General features: G+C 46.8%; 7 protein-coding genes across 7 annotated transcripts; 4 read left to right on the forward strand and 3 right to left on the reverse strand.

Annotated features, from left to right (window-relative positions):
- Positions 1-82: 82 nt before the first annotated feature.
- Positions 83-957, forward strand: ABOM_001896 (alpha/beta hydrolase; the record flags this gene model as incomplete). Its single annotated transcript, XM_022529026.1, has 2 exons — positions 83-499; positions 595-957. The coding sequence occupies 2 exons, from the start codon at positions 83-85 to the stop codon at positions 955-957; spliced, it is 780 nt and encodes a 259-aa protein (XP_022393345.1).
- Positions 958-1,403: 446 nt separating this feature from the next.
- Positions 1,404-2,987, reverse strand: ABOM_001897 (putative amino acid transporter; the record flags this gene model as incomplete). Its single annotated transcript, XM_022529027.1, has 4 exons — positions 1,404-1,826; positions 1,885-2,273; positions 2,577-2,838; positions 2,892-2,987. The coding sequence occupies 4 exons, from the start codon at positions 2,985-2,987 to the stop codon at positions 1,404-1,406; spliced, it is 1,170 nt and encodes a 389-aa protein (XP_022393344.1).
- Positions 2,988-5,099: 2,112 nt separating this feature from the next.
- On the reverse strand, positions 5,100-6,475 carry ABOM_001898 (uncharacterized protein; the record flags this gene model as incomplete). The annotated part of the gene is made up of 6 exons (XM_022529028.1): positions 5,100-5,141; positions 5,202-5,497; positions 5,559-5,655; positions 5,725-5,897; positions 5,948-6,128; positions 6,206-6,475. 6 exons carry the CDS (start codon positions 6,473-6,475, stop codon positions 5,100-5,102), a joined length of 1,059 nt encoding a protein of 352 aa, XP_022393353.1.
- A 1,686-nt stretch (positions 6,476-8,161) lies between these two features.
- ABOM_001899 (uncharacterized protein) lies at positions 8,162-9,368 on the forward strand (the record flags this gene model as incomplete). The annotated part of the gene is made up of 4 exons (XM_022529029.1): positions 8,162-8,251; positions 8,306-8,590; positions 8,677-9,006; positions 9,075-9,368. 4 exons carry the CDS (start codon positions 8,162-8,164, stop codon positions 9,366-9,368), a joined length of 999 nt encoding a protein of 332 aa, XP_022393352.1.
- Positions 9,369-10,061: 693 nt separating this feature from the next.
- On the forward strand, positions 10,062-10,898 carry ABOM_001900 (uncharacterized protein; the record flags this gene model as incomplete). The annotated part of the gene is made up of 1 exon (XM_022529030.1): positions 10,062-10,898. The coding sequence occupies one exon, from the start codon at positions 10,062-10,064 to the stop codon at positions 10,896-10,898; it is 837 nt and encodes a 278-aa protein (XP_022393422.1).
- A 283-nt stretch (positions 10,899-11,181) lies between these two features.
- On the reverse strand, positions 11,182-11,776 carry ABOM_001901 (LysM peptidoglycan-binding domain-containing protein; the record flags this gene model as incomplete). The annotated part of the gene is made up of 2 exons (XM_022529031.1): positions 11,182-11,474; positions 11,536-11,776. The coding sequence occupies 2 exons, from the start codon at positions 11,774-11,776 to the stop codon at positions 11,182-11,184; spliced, it is 534 nt and encodes a 177-aa protein (XP_022393421.1).
- A 3,658-nt stretch (positions 11,777-15,434) lies between these two features.
- ABOM_001902 (uncharacterized protein) lies at positions 15,435-16,052 on the forward strand (the record flags this gene model as incomplete). Its single annotated transcript, XM_022529032.1, has 1 exon — positions 15,435-16,052. The coding sequence occupies one exon, from the start codon at positions 15,435-15,437 to the stop codon at positions 16,050-16,052; it is 618 nt and encodes a 205-aa protein (XP_022393423.1).
- Between the last annotated feature and the right edge of the window lie 1,326 nt (positions 16,053-17,378).

The following is a 17,378-nucleotide window of genomic DNA, read 5'->3' on the forward strand; positions in this document are numbered from 1 at the left end:
CGTTCTCGCCTTCAGCTAGCTGTATTGAGCCCGCAGCGTCAAATCTCTACCTTTTTATACATTACCTACCCGCAATTGAACCATGTCCCAATCTAAACCCTCTATCATCATTGTCCCCGGCTCGTTCAGCCTCCCGGAGTTCTATGACGCAGTTGTTGATGGAGTAGCATCCAAAGGCTACGAGATCAAGGCCATTCGTCTCCGCAGCACCGAGGAGCTCCAACCACCCGCAACTATGTACGACGATGCGGCCGCGATTGCCCAAGAAGTCGCGACACTGGTCGAGCAGGGCAAGGAGGTCATCTTGGTGGCTCACTCGTATGGTGGGGTGCCTGCAAGTGAGAGCATTAAGGGACTAGCCAAGACAGAGGGCTCTGGGAAGATCGGCGGGGTCGTGAAGCTGGCGTATCTCACGGCGCTGGTGCCACAATTGGGTGCTTCCGCGACGGATGTGTTGGCTGATTCTCCGGCCGAGAATCGTGTCGAATTAAAGGTCGATGTTTGTCTCTCCCTCCCCCTGTTACTCCATCTATTCTCATTTTGGCTATTGGGGTACTCTTTTTCATAGCCGATGATTATTAATGGATTTCTTAGGAAGATGGATACATGTCTTTCGTTGATGCCGCCGCGGCCGCTGCACTATCCTACTCGGACCTTCCAGCTGTGGAAGGCGAAGCGTGGATGGAGCGGTATGCTCGACACTCGGCTGTCAGCTTCACGAATCCATTGACGTATGCTGGGTATAAGGACGTATCTGTTGCGTACCTGCTCTGCGAGGATGATAAGGTGATTCCACCTCAGGTGCAGCAGAAGGAGATCGAGATAATCGAGAAAGAGACTGGTAGGGAGGTTGATGTCACGGCGATTCAAACGGGCCATATTCCTATTGCTAGTGCACCTGAGAAGGTGGTAGACTGGATTGCAAGCCTGGCGACCCAGCATGAGAAGGTTGAATAGATGCTGTATGACTAATAGAGAATTAAGATAAGATCGAATATGCGTGGCCCAGAGTACATCATTGCTCGTATATCTTCAGTAGAAATAGGGTTCCAAAATAGAAGCCGTGCTCAAAGGGTATGTTCTGTACCTCAATATCTTGGTTGACCGACATCATCTCAACTGAATGGGGAGTTTTTTTCTGCCATGTTCAACAATATTTACTTCTATTTCTCTATTAATAGACGAAGAGTGGTGTTTGCCGAGAGAGCGTGAACGGTTCACCAACTGCTTAATGTATGATATTTTCAAATTCGAGTGACTTACGTATTAATTATGCAAAGCCAAGAGGATATCGACATACATATACTTACTATTCTGCAACTGTAAGATACTAAGAGAAAGAAACATGATAAAAACAGGCTATGATATAGTGGCTTAAAGATTGAGTCTGAAAAGTCTCTCCACTAAACCGAGTTGGAATTGTCAGCACAAGACCAAACACCCGAACCACCATTACTCTTAAAAGAGTCCATGATCCCAACGACGGAGCCATATGTGCCAGCGACCATCAAAAATGTGCCGCAGACGATAACGAAGACGCTCCAGCATACGCCCAGGGTCCATCGATGCGATCGCTGCTCTCTGCCCCGGCTCCAATTATCATACAACCACATGCAACCACTCGGCTGAAAGCCTTGTAACGTGCCAAGCAAGGCTCCAATAAACGAGATAAGGCTATCGAAATTGGGGATTGCACTTGCAATGATATACGCGACGAGAGCAACACCGAGAACGCAGCCCAGCCAGGTGCCCCAGTGCACAAGCGTATTGGCGACAAGGTGTCTCGACCCTCGTAGCATTCGGACGAAGAAGTGCTTGCTTGCAATCTGTCCAGGTGTCAGACATCATTCAAATTTGGAGGGGCCCGGGGTGATATTTCCTTACATGCGTGCAGATAGTCGCACTCGCAAACAGTCCCGGAAGAGAAATACCGTAGGCAATCTGTTTGATTAGCTTTCCCGCGGAACCAAGCGCAGGCGATGCGACATAGGAACCGCAATAGTAGTACACGACGGTCCCAATTGTCACGTAGGTAACTGTGACAACAACTTGACACGCTGCCAAAGCCTTTGTATAGTGGCGAGGCTCGCGCATCTCGGCTACGATCGGAAAGAAAAAGGGCACGCCGGCGTAGGCAAAGATCAGTGTACAGATTGCCGATATTCCGTCCGTGAAACTGGGGTTATTGACAATCTTATAGTCGGAAACCCAAGGGCCTGGCGGTGCCGAATGGGGACGGTCCTCTACGCCGACCCCAATGGTAACGGTGAAGACTAAAAGTGTTAGGAATAATGTAGTAGATCATGAGATGCAAAGCATGGCACTTACTGGCAATGAGAATGCATGCCAGCCCACCCCACGCGAGAATAGTTACACGGCTCAGAGTCCGGATAATTGCAAGACAAAACACCCCAATGGCGGCAACAGCAACGAAAATAGCGGTGCAAGTTCCATGGGTTGAGATCGCATTCAGAGCGATGGAGATCCCAAGTATACCGGAAGCAGCAACAAAAGTTAGGTCCATAAACAGAATCCGTTAGCATTATCATGGCAATTTCCACAGGCGGTTAACTCACAGAGGATAAATCCAACCCCAAGAACCTCACGTCCAACTGGGCCAAACATGAGCCCAGCCGCATCGTCGATACCATACACTTCACGATGGTTGAGCTTAAAGCTGCCGACCATATAACTACACCAGCAGTTGATAATGGCTATGGCGACCAGACAAAGCACTCCAGGGACCAGGCCCAATGTATCAAATGCAGCTGGGATAGACAGTACACCCAAACCGATCTGGGTTTTCATCATAAGAACTGACGTTCCTACCCATCCTAGCTAAGAATTATTAGTCTCATTGGAGAACAAGAAGTTGTCAGGCACAAGTGTACATTTCGATAATTAGGACCATCGCCTTCAATAACCCCGAATACGGCATCGTCGGTCACAGCTGATTTGAGATCCCCTTCGCCAACCTGGGAAGGCATATTGACTGGAATTTCGGGATCTTCCTTCTTCCCGTGTATACTACCCATGATTTCGACAACCTTTAATGAGATAAAAAGCGACGTAAAGTAGACAGGTTGGAACAATATTTTGTGTTTCCTTTGTCATATTGAACTCTCTTCTCTCCGCCAACCCCAGCTTCCCCACGGTGGATATTCAGGATTAGATATTTTCATCATGTAAAAGAAATCAATTACTGATAAGCTGGACCATTTTACAAGCCTAGGAAATCACCCGTGTAGTAGTGGAGAAAATTCATAAACAAATGCCGATTTCAACGATCGTACGTTCCGTGATCGGACCGGAGGTCGATGCCGGAGGCCCCATTCAGAGCGATATAGGGCTCAGCGGAGCACGGGGCACCGGTCTGAATTAGGGTTAGCGCAGATATGTCAATCTGCCTGCCAAAATAGACATCGGTACCGGCATAACAAGTCGTAGAAGCGAATTCAAAGGGCCGTGAAATCTGTTGCCAACGGCAGGTAAGTGACCTGTATCTGGATGAAGCCCTGTAGCGATCTTTCTAACTTGGAAAGTCGACAATGCGCGGTGATTGAATTGATCGATGTGCCTGAAGCCGTGGTCGATCGTCATTGGTATGAATGCCTCTGCGTGTGCTTCGGGGTAATACCTCTTACCATCATATGGTTCGTATTCTCACACTCCATACCGCATATCGACCAGATTCGTAACAGTTCTACTGCCTACCGACCAGGACGGCGGTACGCGTTGCCCTATACTCTTCGGGTAGACCCGCAAAGCGGCCCTATCGATTTCAATTTGCACCATTTTCCTGTACCCCTTGTTTATTGACCTTGGGACTACAGGCGTCAGGGTTGATGTAACAAATGCCATCAAAAGGCAGAACAGTGCTTTGTACGTTCGGGAAGCGCTTGAGCTGCATGATGGCGTCGTTGAATGCTTCGGTCAGAATGTAATCCACATCCTCGTATATATTGTACGGTTAGTTCTCTTGTCTGAGACTCTTGAAAGGCTGTGGGGGGTAGTCAACATACAACGCTTTGGTAGCACGTATTGATATAAAATTTCCTTACCAGCATCTTCAGTGTGGCATCGCCTGAGATGTTGTGAACTCGTTCATAGCTTTCTTCGCCGGGAAACAGGCGCACAGCGCGGAGGACTTCCTGTGAGGCGAGTTGCGCCTGCCTGCGACATGTCTGGCACAGTTATTTTAAAGTCGATTGATCGACGCGTGAGATGACTTGCGCGAGAAGTTCAAGGGGTAGATGAAAGAGGTTGTCATGGTGAAGTCGCAGGTAGGACGACGCCAATGATAAGGTGATGCTGGAAAGTAGAATGTGGAGCCGTCTGGCTTTAGCGTATGTAAAATGGTCTTTTAGCTCTTGGCACTGTTTTAAGTCTTTTTGTTTTGTTTTTCGCGTGCAAAACTTCGAAAGATGGCCAGTTTTTAATTGCCTACTCCGAAGTACAACTCCACCAATGTTTATTGTATCAGTCTTGAATTCAAGATGCAGGAGAAGAATGGCTTGAAGAACCTATGCTTTAATAGAGAATCAACAATTCTGATCTCTACAACTAAATCAAAGCAAACCTAATTGATTGTAGACTTTTTACACCTTTAGGCTTCGATAGTACTGATTCTAGAACTTCTATCACAGATTGATATGCCCATCACTCCTCAGAACCTGCGTGGTACGACTACTAAATTAGTGACAAAGAGGTTAGTGGCGTCGGTAGTATTTTGTTCTTTTCTATTTGTTGTTCCATGCACGAGATTTGTAGTCAATGTCTTCTTCATGGTGCTTATTAAATGCCATCGATTAATACGTTATTTTTAGCAAGTTCGGACATCCCTGTTCTAACCGAGAGAACGCTTAGACTGGCTAATCTTTTGGATGATTTTGACAATGAGCGAACTACGTTCTAGCTCTAAGTCCAATGAGAGGACATAGTGCCAAACCACATCGATACTTTTCTTGACAGCTAAAATCAATGCTGGAGACAGAAAGGTTTCCATGCACTATGATAGACTCCAGAAACAGAATTTGATAACGGCAGTTCGCTGATCTTTACTCTAAGTTTCGCTGTTCTACTTATCAGAATCCCGTTCATTAGTGTTGGTAATATAGACCGGGGTAGCTTCCCAGATCCTCCTGCAATCGCCCATTCTATAGCTATGTATTCAACCCCTTTGAGTATTTTGGATTTCATACCCACCTCCCAACAATCCCGTCCGCAAGCGACTCTTCCAAAGAAGTCCACCCCTTGCCAAAGAAAGCCTTTAGCAACTCCTCCGCCCGACTCGCCGGAACAACCTCACTCAAATCTCTGGTGTGACCCAACGGACCCGGAATCTTGTCGTTATAGGGCCGCAGCCTCTGCAGGATAGTGAGGACATCATCCCACACGAACGGCTGTGCGAAGCCAAACAGACGCTGGGATTGCACGTTTGGATCGAGGAGGCCGATGACGTGCAGTTTCGCCGTGTCCATGACGTTAACGCACCACACTGAATGATTCTGTTAACTAATTTATCCATGAATAGGGGCATTGATCGACAGATGCCTTACGCGCAGGTAGGTTGAATATGGCTGGATCGCCATCAAGTAGGTTGGCCGTTTGGCCCATTGACGAGCCGTGGATCTGAGGATGGAGTATTGTGCCAAACTACCAGTGAACAAGAGATAACAGGTTAGATCAACATGAGCCCTCATCGGCGGGCAAAACAAAACATACGTTCGTACCCGTCACAACAGTATTGAACTTGAAACTTGGGCTATGCTCAGCCATCCATTTCCAAGCCGCCCGCTCACCCTCGGTCTTGGATGCAGCATACACGGCCACGGGCCTTTGGGCTTGGGGTGTCTTCTCATCCCAGGCTGCTGCAATGGCGGCGTCATTCCATGAATCTATACATAGTCACATTAGCGTTGAGTTAAGTATGGTATGCTCCACTTACTCTCGTCAATGACAGTCCCCTCCACGTTTGACCGGGTAGTATAGCACGCCGACGAAGAAGATGTCAAAACCACCCGTTTCACAGTCTTAACACGTCCAGCAGCCTCGAGAACTCTCAACGTGGCAGATACAACTACGGGGATGACTTCGTTCGGTTTAGGATTCATTGGTATTTCTGATGCCTGCACACAGTCACCCATGCCTCCAATACACAACGCAGTTGAACAAGATGACACAAAATAAGGTATACTATACATACCACATGAGCCACCCCCTCAACACCCTGAAATGCCTTCTCAAGCTCATCGACATCGTCTAATCTCGGCACGACCACACTCTCATACCTCCCGTCCCCATACTTCGATGCAAAGAGTTCATCCAGCCAGGGTTTCGGCGCTCGCACCGTGCCTCGGACTTTGTAGCCCAGTTCAAGGAGCGTGTTTACGACCGTCGAGCCAACGTAGCCGTTTGCGCCGGTGACAAGCATCCAGGCATCTTTCGGGATGACGACTTGGGTTGGGGTTGACATTGTAGGTTAGTATGGCGAATGAAACTCTATGGTCGGTAAGGCCGACTGTTTGGATGCGGTTGATATAACGAGAAGAGGCAGACCAAGGTCAGGTTTATCAAGCCCTCTTAAGGAAAAGATGAATGCAGCATATTACAAATGCGATCTCCATATCTTGCCCTGATTGGGCGAACATGGCCTAACTTGGCGTCGCCGGATGCATCATCGATAGGCCCGTTTACAGCGGACTAAATCGAAGTTTCCGGACAACGTAACATTAAATATTAGCCGAAACCATGGCGTTTCATATAAAGCCACGGGGAATTGTTATTTGGACCTCACGTTAAGTCTATATAGGAGGACATAATACTATATATTGGCAATACTACTAGTTAAGCAGGACTATTCTGGAATAGAAATAGAGAATTTCATCTCCTTTCCCTCTCCTCTATTGGGCCCTCTATCTAAGAGTATCTGAATAGTAAAGTCAGAGTCTATATCTATCATCTTTTTTACAATGTATAGTAACTGCCCCAGTCTCTATTTATCTAATATAGAGAGATCCTTAGCTATAAAGTAGTATATTGTTAATAGTAGAAATAATTATGAAAGAATATCTATTTTAATTATTTTTTTAATAATATACGAATCTATGTTCTTTTATATAGAATATTATATAAGCTGTATTTGAAAGGACTTTACTAGTGTGTTTTTTAATCACATTGCAAAGCAGGTGCATCAGTCACACCGCCACTCTATATCATTCCGATGATCGCTGATCACTTGTCTGATTGTTCTAAGCTATGGCGAGAGGCTGGCTAATATACGTAGAGCCTATGGTCATGTGATAGGTATAGGTAGGTCACCCCACTACAATATGACTCGCCTAACTTCCCTATTGTAAGAGATAAGGCCAGGGCTCCCTATTCCACAAGACCAAAAGGCCATATAATTCGGGATCAACGATCCCGAGTACCCTGGAGTCACCTAAATAGTATACCGCCGTTACACCTATATATACTTAACGTGAGGTCCAAATAACAATTCCCAAGCCACGACTACTACACACTTCTAAATCTATTTATCACCAGCAAGCAATATAGGGGACTGCTCAATCGAATCTGTGTTCTGATTGGTCTACAGTTCTAGATTCTGATTGGACGAGAATTCACCAGTGACATCATTCCTGTTTTGTCTTATAGAATTATCTCCAGCCAATTTCTAGAGCTTCTGAATCGCCTGCGTGGCCTAGATCTCTAGGGCTTTTGAACACGGTGCAATACCTAGATTTCTAATGGATAGGTAATCTATTTAAATAATCTTAATAATTTAGATAATGTAATAAAAGATTATCTGATTCTTTCGCTGCGCAAGTATTCTGCCAGTTCCTTGAGCTGGCAGCCTCTAGTATTTTAGATTGTCAGGGACTTCGATTTAGTCCGCTGTAGTTACACCTATCCTTGCACAGTAATGACAGAATTCCGAGACAGGTTATCTAAGATGAGCAACATTACAAATGCTGCATGGTAAATAAGGTTCGAAACCCTCCGCGCCTATCCCTGCCAAGCCTGCGCGCGTCTACTCTCCCTGGCATGGAAAGCTGGAAGTTGCACCGAAGTATCCCCGGCCTGAAATATACAAATGGATTGCACTTCCTTCGTTAATCTGTTTTCTTACTCACCATACTTAGCTCATTCATTTACAGAGATGCCTTTTATGCCTCGCGTCCTCCTTCTCGGGGCCACCGGTGAAACAGGGAGCTCCATTCTAGATGGCCTGCTGGAATCTAACAAATATGTGCGTTATAGTGGTCCATTTCCCGCATGCTCTGTGTAACTCATATCGCCGCAGGAAGTGGAGATTTTGGTCAGAGCCAGCTCCGTTGGAAAGAAAGCTGTCATGGACATCCAAGATCGCGGTGTTAAGGTCCGCGTGGCAGATCTCACTGCATCTGAAGATGAACTGGCCTTGGTCTTATCCGGCATTGACATACTCGTCAGTGCTATAGCGGCGCAAGATCAAGCAGCGCAAAAGAATCTTATGAGAGCTGCCAAGATGGCGGGGATTCAACGTGTTATCCCCTGTGCATATGCCACTATTGCTCCTCCACAGGGTGTAATGCTTTTTCGTGATGAGGTACTGTCTATCTGCCCACATCCAGAGGAGATACATAGTCTACCAAATCCGCCAAGTCACTAACGCATGATAACCAAAAATGCCAGAAGGAGGAAGTCTACAATGAGATTAAAAGACTAGCATTGCCATACACGATTATTGACGTTGGTTTCTGGCACCAGCTCTCCTTTCCCCGTGTCCCTTCCGGACGGGCCGATTATGCCGTCCTGCTGCAGGATTCGACCACTATCCATGGAGATGGGGAGGCGCCCAACATCCTCTCTGATCTCCGCGACGTCGGCCGATATGTTGCACGCATTATCGCTGATGATAGAACGCTAAACAGACATGTTTATGGATGGAGTGATATCCTGACTGAGACCGAAATCTTTGGGATTGTTGAAGAGCTTTCGGGCGAGGTAATTGAGAGGGAATACGTACGTGGCTCGCACCTCTTTGCCTACTGATCTAAGGTAGACGAGTAGCTAAAACGCTCGATGTCTAGATATCGTCCCAGCAGCTTGAAGCAGATCTAAAGCGAGCCAGTGCTGAACATGCCAAGAATCTAGAAGACCCTGCAAAGCGGTTGGGGTTCTATATCTTACAGACCCTATACAGCAAGTATGTACGCCGAGACAATCAGCCTTCGTATGCAAAGTACCTTGGATATTTGGATGCAAGGGAGCTTTACCCAGATTTTGTGCCGATTTCCTTCCGTGATTTCTTTGCAGAAGTGCTTGCAGCGGAGGCGAAGCGGCCGTATGCCCATTTGACAGTCCCTAAAACCCTTGAACATTAAGTAACAGGACCGGAAAAGATCTCTCCAGATGGTGTGGGACTAGATATTTGAGCCGTAGAGGTGTGCTGGAATGCATCTGATTTACTTCAATTTCGAAGAAGTGTCGATTATATTAATTAACTCCTCCATTAATAACCAAAGTGTTGCTAACTAGTTACCAGAGAACACGACCCAGTAGTTCAGTTGGTGATCCATGTAATGTTATAGTCGCATGGGGGGCTTAATCGGCTCTGTTAAGTTACGGAATATTGTCCGTGCCCGTTTTAGGTCATTAAATCAACTTTAATTTCAACTTGCCCCGTACTCGAACCTTCTACTCTAATATACCTTATCCTACATCCATACTGCGCTCTGGTGGCCTAGGTAGCCACCAACGACATCTGCTGGCCATAACTGATGCCACTTAACTTTTCTGCAAGCATGGACTCAGTTAGTCAGCCATCGTCGCAGCGGAACCTTCGCCAATCGTGCGACAAGTGCCGTATGTCACCCAGTACATTAGTGCTGACCTATCAATTGTTGCCGTGGATAATGCTGAATTATAATCTTCAAGGCACTCGGAAGCAGACATGCACGAAGGAGCCAGGTGGCTGCTCACGCTGCAGAAGCTTGGGTATCCCATGTCGCTACTCTGCTCGGAAGCCCACGGGTCGCCCCCGAAAGGAAATATCTCGTGTTCTGAGGCAGCCCAAAATGTCAAATAGCGGCGCATCTCGTTTTGCAGTGGGCGATATGGGCATCCTGCAAACCGACACACACTTAGATACACCTGCCAGCATGCAATTGTTGGATGGGCATATTACACCCCACGGCGCGGTTCACATTCCCAGTTTTTGGGAAGCCGGAACACCCACTATGACATTCTCCGAAGACATGAATAGCTGCAGCTGCCTTCCTCATGTATACTATTTTACTAGGGTACTTCATGCTCTGACAAACGAGGCGGTGCCGAGTTTCAAGATCGTCCGTAGTGCTGTTCGAACGGTTCATGATGCTCTTAAGTGCATCGCCTGCTCTCGCTCAATGATAGTCTCTCAAGATCCTACAGAGAAACTGCGGGCTCTTTGCACCCTCCTGTCGTTGATCCCTGGTTTCTATCATCAACTGTTGCAAATGGTAGACTGTGAAGCATCTCTTGCAGTGGTTGAAAACCGCCGACTCGCGTTCAGACTCGAGGAAAGCGGTGGTTTATGGGGCGATCTTGCAAGAGACGGAGCATGTCCGGACGTCAAGAGGCTCAAGGACCACCCCCTTGATCCAGAGCTTTGGCGACAAACGATGCGCGCGCTCTTAAGGACCGACGTGTACGGCCTTAATATGCACATTTATTCTGGGGAATCTGGAAGGCTGGCAAGGCAGGGCCGGCACTCAGGTCTCAACGACATGGTTGAGATGCTAGATGAACTTGCGACAAGGGGACCATTCAGTCATATGAATGGGTGGCTTCATCCTGAATCGACTGGGATTCCCACTTGTATGAACTGGATAGAAACCGCGAAGCAAAGTGTTAGCGGCCTCATAATAGGTTAATTGTGATCACTCTTGTGCACAAAGTGTTTACAATTTGCCTGTCTGCTAGTCTGTGGACAACTGAATCATTGCGCCGTTGAGATGAGAATGCTCATTTAATTATGACTCCTAGCATATCTTCCCCAATTTACCTTGATCCACATAATATATCAGATGAATGACAATTTCACAAATGGCTTTCCCCAGTGGTTCATTCAGTGTCAGTCCCATATTGTTCTCTGTGTCCCCACGCGCAAGGAATAATCGAACCCGTGTCATACTTCGGTATAAGGAACGACTAAGACTAGACACCTATACAGACGTAGTAATCCACCCACAGATTAGAGCAGGCAGCATCGATCATCGTGTTCCACGAGCGGAACTGAGCGAAGGTGATGCCCGCAGCAGTGTCGATAGAGTAACAGTCGTCACCGGCCTTGACTAGGTAGAACTTCTTACAGTTGTCCACAATGCCAGGCATACGAGGCTCGGGAGGAGTGTCCGTAGGTCCGGGTGGCTTGCTCGTAGTAGTAATTGTTGTTGTGGTATCCGGGACGTGGACACAAACATAATAGTCTAGCCAGAGATTGGTGCATGCTACCATGGGTGGGATACGGAGTCAGCCATAGCAACCCGTGTGCTGGATAGGAAAGCTTACCGGGGTTAATACTGGGATTCCAGGCTTTAAATTGGGCGTCAGTAATGCCGTACTTGGCTTCAATGGTATCGCACTGATCCCCAGGCCCGACAAGATGGAACTTGTCACAGTTAGATGGTATACCCGGCTGGGTCGGCTCGTGTTTTTCTGAGGATGTGGTAGTTGTGGCGAACGTCGTTGCAACACTGGCATACAGTACCTGTGGGAGCAATCCCAGGACAATAGCGGCCTTGAAAAACATGTTATTAGTTGGGGTAATTGGTTCGTGGAAGGAAGAGTAGGGGAATTGAAAATAGGGGTTGTTCTGTTAATGAAAACTGTTTCAACGGCGTGGCTAGCCCGCTCTTATACCTATCCCTTCACGTGCCCCTGCATTATTTATAGCAGTAATGAGTAACGTAGTAATGATCAGACCAAACCGACGGCTACTCGAGCATTCCACCATATTCCGGGTATACCTCAGTGCGACCAAGCTGGACAGATGTCTCACTTGAGTACCAGGATCCCCGCTCCGTGTATACGAGGTATGTCGCTGCCGGATGGAAATGTGTTCTACAGCGGTCCCCACCCGGTAGTAACAATGCCTTTCACTCGCCCAAATGCCTCTGACTGACATGCGGGGTTGGGGTTACATGAAGACAATCTACCGCAGCCACATCCGTGTGCAAATCCGGCCCTGCAGCCGGATCAGCCGGGGCTTTAATGATTGGAGGGCAGACGGCTTCCGGCATAGTGACATCGCGTCGCCCCTCGCTGGTGCCAAGAACGGCTAATCATGCGCCAAGTTGCAGGTAGGAGGTGAAGAGTTACATACAAACGTCCGTGATGGTAACTTGCATCTGCGTACTGCTGGTTGATTGGTGCACAGAGGACGAGCGTCGCTTAGTTACGAGCCCCAACAGGAACTAGAATGGGATCGCACGGAGATGATAGCGTCGAGCAATTCGAGTTGTCTCAGTAACCATGCTCCCTGTACTGGTGGTACTTGCGCCGCTGAGGCTGCATGGTCGAGGGGTGGGCTGATCCTGGGACACGGCCAAGCGCATACACTAGTGGTCCTGCCCACCGAAAGAACCTCCGCAGTTCATAGGTTGATCTTCACCTCGCAGGGATTCGGAGTAGTGCTGGGGACGAAATCACTGCATAAGAGAAGCCGAGACATGCAGAAAATCTGAGACATTGAACACCCAAGTGCGCGGCTGATGGAACATGTTGTCCTCCATCGCAGCCAGAAAACCAGGCGTCCAAATGCCATACTTGGTAAGAAAGTAAGCAGAAGCGGGGTTAACCGTAGCTCCCAATTATCACCGCATTGTCTAGTATCTGAGGGTCCAAGTAAACTGTAGGGATGTCCCAATGTTCAGCCGCGTGGTGTTCATATGCAGGTAATACGGGTCGCTACGTGTCCAGTTAATGTCTCACAGATGCACCATGGCCATGGGATTTAAGCCTGATAAACAGGGACGGTTTATTGCTCCGTGCGCCGAATTGGGTTGGGATCGATGTTCCGCGTGAGGCTCAGGTTCTAAATTGCAAAGACGATGGTCATATCCTGCAACGGCGAGTAGGTATCAGGGCGCGGAAAGATCAATTCCACTTCCATGACCCCTACAGTGTTGGACAAATAACGTCGTGCGAGAGGCCCAGAATAACCATGGTTTCAGGGAGTCCATTAGGATAGGTGGCCGTGAGGGGCTTTAAAGGGAGACAAGTCGATGGAGATGCAAAACCCCCTTTTCTTTTTTCTTTTGTTTTTTTATATTTAGTGACTTGGTCTGGGCCCCGGGGTGTGGTGGCAGAAGGCTTGAATACCACTGCAGAAACCGGTACATTGTAAATGCAGCTAATAAGACCCCAAGAGCTCAGTTCCGAGTATGGCAACACCTGCCGCAGTATTACAACTTAACCTCAAGAAATACAATAAATTCGCTGAAACACAAGGCTACCAGGGTGTGTGATGTACTCTAACGAGACCCAAACGCAGCCCTAAATCATCTGCGGGGCAGTGCCTACCAGGGGTTATCGTGAGATGATCGTCTACTGCAAGTCAAGATTTATTCGCACTCGAGGTGCTGCAAGGGGCGTTGAGGCCCCAAAAGTTGCCATAGAAGTAAAGTGAGAGGAAGTATTCGTGTAAACATAGGGTTGCCCGCCGACTGCTGAAATAGGGAATAGTACACAAGCCATGAGAAGCCCCCGATGGTGGACTAGGAAACACCCTTTCGCTGTTTTAATTTCCTATCTTTTCGTTCTTAATTTAACACCCAACTCTTGAACTAGTATCTTCGGGCTGAACCCCTTCTCGCGGAATCCATATTGCGATAGTTGAGGTCAGGTTTGGTTTTCCTTCCTTACCTCACAAACACAGATCATGTAGTCGTCCCAAGAAAATTACATAAGGGTTATGCTACTGAGAAGTCCTATCTCGAAACTGACGCTGAAGTGCAAGGATCCACAAAAATATGCTAGTAGTTGCATGTCTAATTGTGACCCTGCAATATTCATTGAACTAGGTTCTGGCGATGCTGTGTTAATTCGAACTTATGGTAGTTGGTGCTGATAATGATGTGGATTATGTATCTAGCTTTAATGTTGATGAGATAAATATCAGTTTCCTTGAGATACTCTTCTTGACTCTCAATCTCTCTGTATGGGACTTAGACAACATAGCATAAAGCGTGGGATGGTCAACAATGGGTTTGTTTTGAGGCCGTAGAAATCATCTTGTTTTGTGTTCTTCCTTCATCACGATTACAAGAGAAAAGTGGCCCTTCTTCTAGTCCTCGGCATTCTACGCAGGCCTTGACACTATCTGTCCTCATAGACGCTAACCAGATTAATCCAAGTTCTTGATCCTTATGCCCGTGGGACACAAGTTGGAACATAATCCTAACTATGTAGTATCGACGACTATTTGATACAGAGTCAAAATTGTACATATATTTGCGAAATAAACTCACTTTTCTATCAGGACTAGAACATATAACATGCTGGGTTGAACTTATTGCAGAAAAAATCATAGAAAAGCCGAAAGATCGAATGGCAATCTGGTGTCTCTTAACATCCGTTACGACAGCAGATACCATATATTGCAACGGTTCGAGTAGTCCTCTCATAACCTTGAATGAAGATATGTCAACAAACACAAAACAGGAAAAAAGTAAGGGAGAAAACATTGTCGCGAACAAGTTTGGGACTCTTCATGATAATGGCCTGTTTTCCCCGAAAGCCCCCTACAGCAGGCTTGCGATGCCACCACAAACACCCACGCTCTCATAGCCTGGAGCTCTGGAATAATGGATAGTAAAAGTCAGCCGTTCGACCGTCCTTCACAAGCCCAACATACTCTGTTGTTTGGAACACGCGCTCTGACTAGTCTCTAGTGACATCATTGGCCATTTGATCCTGCTTATCTTTGGTAGCTGCTGACCTATCGTGTAGTAAAAGATATCTTAAATCCTTCGTGGCCACATCTGGTACGCCCGCTCAAATCCGAGGAATCGACAGCGAGGGTTTCATTGCGGCCTCTAGCATGAAGCACTGTTCCTCTATTGTTATAAAGGATAATGGTTTGTCCGATGAACCCCGTTGACCCCTGCAACACCCCCCCAATATGATGCTCTCTGTTCTGATGCCCACGATTCCTTTGCACCAGTTCAAATAGTTCAGCAACCCCCCAACTTGATGCAACTGTTCCTGGCGCTCGTAGAATTTTAACGACTGAACTTATATGAGCAGCCTTAATTCCAAATTAATTTGACACCTGCGATAAAGGACCCAAGGTAAGGAGTCTTCAGGACCTAACAACCATCCCTTGTCTCCAGGATGCGGCCTCCATTCCGTACTTTCTAGCTAACCTGACCGATATGATGTTATCTGGCTTCAGAAGTGGTATCAAAATGGCAAGTGAGACAAATATATCACGTCCACTGAAATTAAATCTTCTTTCAATCAGACTTTGGATTGGAAGGCGACTTTTTGGACGAGTGGGATATTCTGCTGTCAGAATTAGCTCACACGGAATTATTAAAGGGCCATGCAAAATTGCAGAGCTTGCAGCATTGAAATATGTCTCCAAGCACACAACCATACGTGTCCCTAAGGTTCTGAACGTCTATCATCACCGTGATGGGCTCTATATTGAATTGGACTATGTCAGTGGAACAGATCTTCAAGCAGCTTGGCTTGGCGGTTATCTTTCACAGGATCAGAAGAGAAACATCATCACCGAGGTTACAGGCTATGTTAACCAGCTTCGGAGTGTGGAACCACCACGTAAAGGGATCGTTGGTTCAGTGGATCTTGAAGCATGTCTTGACCATCGTGTTGGGTCGTCTACGTGTGGTCCATTTAATGAACATGCAGAATTCCACTCTTTGCTTCGGAGCCTATCGAGAACTGCACGCAAGTATTTGGCGAAGAAGTCACTGATTGTCACTCCCGTCATTGTCGAAGTTGCTTTACTCACGCTGACCTCTGTCCCCGAAACAGTTAATCTTGGTCACTACGACGTCTAATTATAGCCTGAATCAGTTGTACCATATCCAACTTCAAAGGTAGGTTTTCTGCCTTAGATAATATGGTCTCGGGCAACGGTTGGCTAGTAATTGATGGTTATTTGCAACAGAGTCAGGACTCTTCATACACTGATCAGCGAAAGCAAATGAATCAGCCATAAATCGATCAATGCCACATTACTCCGCTAAGTCTTTCTCCTGCGACGGTTGGATTGCAGACCATGTCCAGCTGACACAACTTTTCTTCTGTGAAAACCCTCGTACATCCGATGCACTATTGAATTTGCCAGATTATCAAAAAGCCCGTTATCTTTGGCCGCAATTCCACAAAAAGCTTACCCAACACCTTTTCTTCAGTATAGCCTCTTGCATTGTCAAAGAAAATGCAAATTAAAATAATAATATCAATATTAGATCCGGTATCTGTGCTACAACTGTTCCACTGGCATACTATCTTATCTGCTATTACTACCAAGATATTGAGAAAGTAACCCGTCGGAAGCGGAACAGTGACCTGATTATTATCTTGCGTAGTATTCTGTTCGTTTTGTACCCAGTGAACTATGCTTTGTATTATCTTGCGCTCCGCCGCACCCAGCGAGCGGACCAATAAGTCTATAATCTAGTTTGAGTCGAATATGATATCCAGTAATCAGGTTATCCATGCAAGGAGCGATGCATTCCTGTGGGCTGTGGGGCATGCAACCCGGTACGTCTGTGCCCTTAGCAACTCAGCAATGGCATATTGAGTACATTTATACCTTAATAGTAAGAATGGGATAGAAGGAGTAGTGGGTCACTGTTGGGACTACAAATAAAGCCAAACTTCAGAAAGTTCATTGAATGCTTTTTTGGTGAACGCCAATATGCTACCAAGATAGATCAACTCCGGTTGACCCTCCCTTAAGTTCTGTACTTTTGGAATTCATGTAAGATGTGTAATGCTAACTACCCTTGCTACTGGCCGATGTAACGTTCCTAGCTACCGATTTGCTACCAGGAAGCCCTGACTGCCCTGCGTGGGTTAGTAGATTTCGCGCGCACGACTTTGAAAGATAACCAGTTTTTAAACCATTGTAATTCAACCAGTGAATTATGTTTAAGTCTGAATCACATTCAAAGGGTAGCAAGATAAACTGGTCAGTGCACCAACTGTGCCAGGAGCGACTGTGAGTGTGTTTCCGGTCATAGCTATGATCTCAGATTGATTGTATACGCTATAACATGTCATTATAACCAAGGCTCATATCACTCCTATCCCATCTACCTCGACTAACTTTTCACAATTGCGCTTTGTGAACCACAGAATAGGCCATCCCAAGACAC

Source organism: Aspergillus bombycis (genome assembly GCF_001792695.1).
Source record: "Aspergillus bombycis strain NRRL26010 chromosome Unknown contig00007, whole genome shotgun sequence".
Taxonomy (NCBI): domain Eukaryota; kingdom Fungi; phylum Ascomycota; class Eurotiomycetes; order Eurotiales; family Aspergillaceae; genus Aspergillus; species Aspergillus bombycis.